This window comes from Nerophis lumbriciformis, linkage group LG07 (assembly GCF_033978685.3).
Source record: "Nerophis lumbriciformis linkage group LG07, RoL_Nlum_v2.1, whole genome shotgun sequence".
NCBI classification, from domain to species: Eukaryota; Metazoa; Chordata; class Actinopteri; order Syngnathiformes; family Syngnathidae; genus Nerophis; species Nerophis lumbriciformis.
In genome coordinates this window covers 9,297,843-9,306,179 of record NC_084554.2, presented here as the reverse complement: position 1 = coordinate 9,306,179, position 8,337 = coordinate 9,297,843, and the positions used below count along the sequence as shown (strand labels likewise).

Below are 8,337 nucleotides of genomic sequence, written 5' to 3'. Positions count from 1 at the left end.
GGTGAGTTCTGAAAAGAACAGGAAATCAGTATTATGTTGAAATGCACAGATAAAAAAACCAACAACAAGAAAAACAGGCAATATTATTAAATTAAGTTTATTTTGAAGCTGTTTTTAAATAAAATAAATACACATATTTTAATATTTCATTTATTTCTATTTTAGTTATTTTTCTGGTCTGTTAAACACAACAATGCTTGTACAAAACACAAACTATTATTACTTTATTTTATTTTATTATTACATTTTATTTTAATAACATTTTAATAATATTTTATTATTTAAAAAGTGGTTTAAAATCTTTTTAAACGTTTTGTTTTTCATATATATTTTTTAATCAATTTAACAATTATTTGTCTATAATTAACACAACTTTGCTTGTCCAAAAACAAATTGTATTATTAAAGTCACAGATAAATAAATAAAAAGTCAAATTTTGGCCAATTATCTCCACAAATACAGCAGTTTGATGTCTTTGTTTGATTTTGAAGCTGTTTTTAAATAAAATAAATACACATATTTTAATATTTCATTTATTTCTGTTTATTTATTTTTCTAGTATGTTAAACACAACATTGCTTGTACAAAACACAAAATATTATTAAAAAAAAAAAATTAATTTGGAAAATTTTAATATGTTATTATTACATTTTATTTTAATAATATTTTATCATTTAAAAAATGGTTTTAAAGCTTTTTAAACGTTTTATTTTTCATATATAATAGTTTTTTTAATCAATTAAAAAAAATGCTTAGTCTATAATTAACACAACTTTGCTTGTCCAAAAACAAGTTATTTTATTAAAATGATTAATGATTAATACATGAATGATTAATAATTACCATTTAAAACTAATTCTAATCTTTGTTAAACACAATGTTGCTTGTACAAAACACAAAATATTTTTAAAATTGTAATACATTTTTTAAATAAAACATGTAATATTTTATCAATAAATGTTATTTTAATAACATGTTAATATCTTATTATTAAAAATGTATTTTAAATATTTTAATATGTTTTATTTTTCATATATATATATATATATGTATATTTATATAAATATATATATATATATATATATATAAATATATATATATATATATATATATATATATATATATATATATATATATATATATATATATATATATATATATAAATATGTATAATTTTATTTTTATTTTTTTTATTTTTTTATCAATTAAAACAATGCTTGAGTCCATAATTAACACAACTTTGCTTGTCCAAAAACAAGTTGTATAAATAAAGTCACAGATAAAAATAAAAATAAATCATATTTTGGCCAATTATCACCACAAGTTGTTTGAATATTAACCAGCAGTTTGCTGTATTCGTGTATTTGTACAAGCAACAACCAAAACAGGCAATATTATTAATTTCAGCTTATTTTAAATAAAAGAAATACACATATTTTAATGTTTCATTTATTTCTATTTAAAAAAAACGTTGTAGTCTATGTTAAACACAACGTTGCTTGTACAAAACACACAATAGTATTAAAATTGAACAATTTGTTTAAATTTATTTTAAGTACATTTTATTGTATTTATTTTATTATTTTATTATTACATTTTATTTTAATAAAATTGTATTATTTTATTATTAAAACATGGTTCTAAATCTTTTTAAACGTTGTATTTTTCATATATAGATACTTTTTTACTCAATTGAAAAAATGCTTAGTCTAATTAATGCAACTTTGCTTTGTCACAGATAGAAAAAAATGTCTCATTTTGGCCAATTATCCCCACAGGTTGTTTGAATAACAAGCAGCAGTTTTCTGTGCATCAGCAGAAAAAACATTATTTGTTAGGTTACTCTCCCCTTGGAGTTGAAATTTTAGGAGTGAGGACGTGTGAGTAAGACTTCAGTATTTCATCTTATAGACAAACTGTCAAGTGTATGACAGAGGCCACTATATAAACTTGGAGCATCAATACTTGTAAATATTTAATTCGGGGCCTCTGACAACGCACTCATGCCACCGAAACAAATCGTTACTGGGAGCCAACCAAGCTGAAAGGCAAGGAAAGGGAGTCCTTGCCTTTGCAAGTTATATCCAATCAGCTGAATCTAGCACAGGTGGACTCCAATGCACCTGAAGGATCATCTCTAGCACAATCATAGGCAAACATAAACACCTGAGCTCAATGATAAACTTCATCATTTCTCAGTTTTCTAGTTTTAATATATTTACAACAATATTTTTAAATGGAAATTATGCATTTGCATTGATTTAATCCAGGATGTGTTTATTTTGTCAGAATGTATCCAAGCCAGTAAAAAATAAAATAAAAGAGTTTGTGCGAGAAATGGCCAATCGGCCGCATTTTGGGCACCCTTGGTTGCGCAAACATTCATGAGCTTCTGTTAAAAGTCGTAGTTTGTGGAAAAATGATCAGTGCTTCCAACTATTGTACTCCATATTTTCATCTTCTGACGCTAATGAAGGACGTTTGCACAAATATTCAGTTCACTTTGCTCGTGTGAAAACAATATGTTCTCAGCACGTTTTGAATTTTTTTTTCAATTTTTAAAATGGTTTTATATATTAAAAAAATATTTATTTCCAATTTAAAATTTTTTTTAATTATTTATTTTAGTCTATGATAAAGCCTGTGCAAAAACACAATGTACTATTAATCTTAGCTTAACTTAACTTTTTTAAATAAAAAATGTAATATTTTTATATTTTATTTATTTTTGTAAAAAATCAAAAAAAAATCGTCATCATTTTATTAGTCTGTGAAAAATAAAATATTGCTTGTACAAAAACAAAAAAACAGTTTTTAGGCTTTTTTTTCAGAAATTTTACCTTGAATTTTTGGGATATTTTTGTATTTATTTGTATTTTAAAATGGTTTAGAATTTTTTTTTAGTCCATCATAACCACAAGGTTGTTGTACAAAAACGAAATATATTATGCCATTTAAATAAAAAAAAACTAATACAGCAAGTGCTGAAGTTTTTATTTTTCATCCATCCATTTTCTACCGCTTATTCCCTTCGGGGTCGCGGAGCCTATCTCAGCTACAATCGGGCGGAAGGCGGGGTACACCCTGGACAAGTCGCCACCTCATCGCAGGGCCAACACAGATAGACAGACAACATTCACACTCACATTCACACACTAGGGCCAATTTAGTGTTGCCAATCAACTTATCCCCAGGTGCATGTCTTTGGAAAAGGGAGGAAGCCGGAGTACCCGGAGGGAACCCACGCAGTCACAGGGAGAACATGCAAACTCCACACAGAAAGATCCCGAGCCCGGGATTGAACCCAAGACTACTCAGGACCTTCGTATTGTGAGGCAGATGCACTAACCCCTCTGCCACCGTGAAGCCCAAGTTTTTATTTTATTTTTTTTAATTTAAATTTAAATTTAATGTAATAATTTATTTTAGCAAATGATAAACACAACTTTGCTTGTGCAAAAACACAATGTACTATTAAACTTAGCTTAACTTAACTTTAAACATTTTTTTTGAAATATAATATTTTTATATTTTCTTCATTTTGATTAGAAGAAAAAAAATCGTCATCATTTTTTTAAGTTTGTGATAAATATTGCTTGTACAACCCCCCCCCCCCCACCCCCCCCACCCCCCCCAAAAAAAAACCCAAACAAAACAACAACAACAACAACAGTTTTTAATTTTTTTTTATTTTTTAGAAATTTTACCTTAAATTTTTGGGAGATTTTTGTATTTATTTTTTATTTTAAAATGTTTTTGGAATTTTTTTGATCAAATTCACAACATTGTTGTACAAAAACAAAACATATTATAAACTCTGCCTAAAAATATTTTTTTAATTAAAAAAAATCCATGTATATTTTTATATTTCATTTGTAATTTTTATTATTTTTAAAATGTATAATGAACAAAGTTGCATGTACAAAACATGATCTAGTGTTAGTATAGCATTTATTTTAAAGCTTTTTAAAACATTTATTTTTCTATATACATTTTTGATTTATTAAAAAAACAACTTATTTTATCTGCGATGAGGTGGCGACTTGTCCAGGGTGTACACCGCCTTCCGCCCGATTGTAGCTGAGATAGGCTCCAGCGCCCCCCGCGACCCCAAAGGGAATAAGCAGTAGAAAATGGATGGATGGATGGGACTTATTTTATGATGTATGCAACTTTACTTGGCCAAAAAACTATATATTATTAAACTCAGCCAAATTAGTTTGTTTTAAAGCTTTTTTAAAGTGCTTTTTTTTTTTGGGGGGGGGGGGGGGGGGGTTAAATGTATTTCCATTTTAAAAATGTAAAAAAAAATGTAGTCTATGATAAAAACAACGTTGCGTGTACAAAATCACAATGTACTATTAAACTTAGCTTAACTTAACTTTTTAAATAAAAAACGTAATATTTTTAAATTGTATTTATTTTGGTTGAAAAAAAAATCATCATAATTTTTTTAGTCTGTGATGAATAAAATGTTACTTGTACAAAAACAAGACAAAAAACTACTTTTTAAGCTTTTTTAGAAATGTTACCTTTAATTATTTGGAGATTTTTGTATTTACTTTTTATTTTAAAATGTTTTTGTATTTTTTTTTAGTCCATCCTAACCACCACGTTGTTGTACAAGAACAAAACATAGAAACTCTGCCTAAACAGTTAAAAAAAACAAAAACAAAAAAAACATGTATTTTCATCTCTTTTTTTTTTTTGAATTCATGATGAACACAGTTGCTTGTACAAAACATGATCTAGTATTAGTATATATCTCAAAACTGTTTGTTTTAAAGCTTTTTAAAATTTATTTTTTTAATAATTATTTTTAAATACATTTTTTATTTATATATATAAAAAAAAACATATTTTATGGTGTACGCAACTTTGCTTAGCCAAAACATTTTTTTGTTTGTTTTGAAGCTTTTTAAAAAGTGTTTACTTTTTTAAAAATATTTTATTTATTTATTTCTATTTTAAAACATTTAAAAAAATGTTTAGTCTATGATAAACAATGTTACTTGTACAAAAAACAAGATACACTATTAAATTCAGACAAATCAGTTTATTCTAATGCTGTTTTTAAATAAATAAAAAAAATGCACATATTTTAATATTTCATTTATTTTTTGTCCGTTAAACACAACGTTGCTTGTACAAAAAAAAAAAACTGTTTGTTTTAAAGCTTTTTAAAATTGTTCTTTTTTAGTCATTTTAATTCATTTAAAAATGTTTCGTCTATAATGACCACAACTTTGTGTGTCCAAAAACAAGTTATATTATTAGACTTAGACACACTTCATTGATCCACAGGGGAAATATTTTTAATTTTTTTATCTTTTTAATAAAAAAATAAAAATAAAAATTGGAATGTGGACTCGTCAGACACAGAACACTTTTCCACTTTGCATCAGTCCATCTTAGATGAGCTCGGGGCCCAGCAAAGCCGGCGGTGTTTCTGGGTGTTGTTGATAAAAGGCTTTGGCTTTGCATAGTAGAGTTTTAACTTGCACTTACAGATGTAGCGACCAACTGTAGTTCCCGAGAGTGGTTTTCTGAAGTGTTCCTGAGCCCATGTGGTGATACCCACAAAATTCTTCCTTTTTTTTTTCCTTTTTTTTTTAAAGTCAAGCAAAACAGTTTGTTTTGAAGCTTTTTATTCACTCAAATCTTCCAAGTGTCAAAGCGAGAACGTAACATTGATGATGTCCTTTGGCGGGATTGAAATACACTTCGTCGATACCGTACGTCGACTTGATATTCTTTGATGCCAGCACGTTGCCAATGCAAAGGAAAATGACCCGAAAGTATTCACTCAAACGGAATGGACAAACAAAAGTGTGCATTTCGGAACGTGGTATAGAACACATCAACGTTGCCTTCTTTTCATCACAGTTCAGCAAAGGTACAAAAAAGGACGACATTACTAGTTGTTGTTGGGTTTTTTTTGGCAAATACATTAATCGACTGTCCTTTGAGCAGGGGTGAAAACGAGCGCTGCGGCTCGAGAATGGAAAAGAACCGAGATGACGGCGGACCAGAAATGAATCAAAATAAAATAAATATTTAATTTTTTTTTTTTTTTTTTTTTTACAGAGTGACGTTCACACAAGCACAGGTCAGTGGCGGCATGATGGGTCGGGGCGAGGGCGAGCCGGAATGTTTGTGCGCACGCAAAGTCCGCACAGGTTTCCTTTGATCCACAATGCACTGACAGCAAAGAACGCGTGTTCTCTCACGAACATTATATTCGGAGAAGCCCAGGGAAATATGTCTTTGATTTGTCTTCCTCAACAAGTCCGGCCGACATTAAACTCCCAGGAGCGTCCCACAGGAGGGGGCTCGCCAAAGAGAGCCGATTGGCTGCAGCTGTTGTTGCCGTGGCGATGAGAGGACGGTCGTCTTCCAAGAGGATGGAGATCAAGCACCCGTATGGCCTAAGAGGGGATGGAGGAGCGAGGGGGGACGTGTCATTGTCCTTTGCACTCTTTTAATATGGTCCATATGTTGTATTTTTATACATACATATATACATATATATATATATATATATTCTTTGATATTCAATTCAAAAGTTTTTGCACTCATTCGTGTGGCACATTCCTTTTTCACATCGTCAGTGTTCGTCGAGGCTGCTCAGAAAAGAAGCGGCTATGGTCCACAAAGCTCATGATTGTTAATTAATCAAAGGAGGGATGTGTGTGTGTGTGTAAGTGTGTGTGTGTGTGTGTGTCGGCAGGGTGGTTAATCGCTTCCCACCAGGTCTCTTCAGAGCAGCGTCGAGCCCAGGAGGAGGAGGAGGAGGAGGAGCGGTGGATCCACGGCGCATGGCGGAGGCCCGGCGGCGCCGGAGTCGGCGCCCCGGCAACCTCCCAGCTCCGTCTCGCAGCGCCGCCTCTCGCACAGCAGGCCGGCGTAGGCCGGCGGGCAGCTGCAGCGGACGTTGTTGACGCAGGCGCCGCCGTTTTGGCAGCGCATGAGCTCATTGTCGCACACCCGAGCTGTGGTGGGGGAGGGGACAATTGGTGAGTTTGGGTAGAACCTGAAGAAGACACACAATTTCTGAATAAAGAAAGCACAAAACCCCAAAACAGTGAAGTTGACACGTTGTGTAATTCGTACATAAAAACAGAATACAACGATTCTGGGTGTTGTTGATAAATGGCGTTCGCTTTGCATAGTAGAGTTTTAACTTGCACTTACAGATGTAGCGACCAACTGCAGTTACTGACAGTGGTTTTCGGAAGTGTTCCTGGGCCCATGTGGTGATATCCTTTACACAACGATGTCGCTTTTTTATGGAGGATACAGTGACTCTGGGTGTTGTTGATAAATGGCGTTCGCTTTGCATAGTAGAGTTTTAACTTGCACTTACAGATGTAGCGACCAACTGTAGTTACTGACAGTGGTTTTCTGAAGTGTTCCTGAGCCCATGTGGTGATATCCTTTACACACCGATGTCGCTTTTTGATGCAGTACCGCCTGAGGGATCGAAGGCCCGTAATATCATGGCTTACGTGCAGGGATTTCTCCAGATTCTCTGAACTTTTTGATAATATTACGAACCGTAGACGGTGAAATCCCTAAATTGCTTGCAATAGCTCGTTGAGAAATGTTGTTCTTAAACGCATTTGTTCACAAAGTGGTGACCCTCGCCCCATTTTGGCAGCGCATGAGCTCGTTGTGGAGGAGGGACAAATGGTGAGTTTTGATAGAACCTGAAGAAGACACACATTTCTGAATAAAGAAAGCACAAAACCCCAAACCCGTCAAGTTGGCACACTGTGTGATTCGTAAACAAAAACAGAATGCAATGATTCTGGGTGTTGTTGATAAATGGCGTTCGCTTTGCATAGTAGAGTTTTAACTTGCACTTACAGATGTAGCGACCAACTGCAGTTACTGACAGTGGTTTTCTGAAGTGTTCCTGAGCCCATGTGGTGATATCCTTTACACACCGATGTCGCTTTTTGATGCAGTACCGCCTGAGGGATCGAAGGCCCGTAATATCATGGCTTACGTGCAGGGATTTCTCCAGATTCTCTGAACTTTTTGATAATATTACGAACCGTAGACGGTGAAATCCCTAAATTGCTTGCAATAGCTCGTTGAGAAATGTTGTTCTTAAACGCTTGTGTTCACAAAGTGGTGACCCTCGCCCCAATTTGGCAGTGCATGAGCTCGTTGTGGAGGAGGGACAAATGGTGAGTTTTGATAGAACCTGAAGAAGACACACATTTCTGAATAAAGAAAGCACAAAACCCCAAACCCGTCAAGTTGGCACACTGTGTGATTCGTAAATAAAAACAGAATGCAATGATTCTGGGTGTTGTTGATAAATGGCGT

General features: G+C 32.8%; 1 protein-coding gene across 7 annotated transcripts in view; it reads right to left on the bottom strand.

The window, feature by feature from the left end:
- Positions 1-6,280: 6,280 nt before the first annotated feature.
- Positions 6,281-8,337, bottom strand: part of ntng1a (netrin g1a) — a 328,955-nt gene continuing 326,898 nt past the window's right edge. For 6 of the 7 annotated variants that reach the window (XM_072913453.1, XM_061965866.2, XM_072913455.1 and 3 more), the window contains one exon: positions 6,281-6,992. In XM_072913453.1, coding sequence (XP_072769554.1) covers positions 6,760-6,992 — 233 coding nt within the window. In that variant the 3' untranslated portion in view covers positions 6,281-6,759. The remainder of the gene's footprint in view (positions 6,993-8,337) is intronic. The other variant, XM_072913454.1, reaches the window with a different exon arrangement.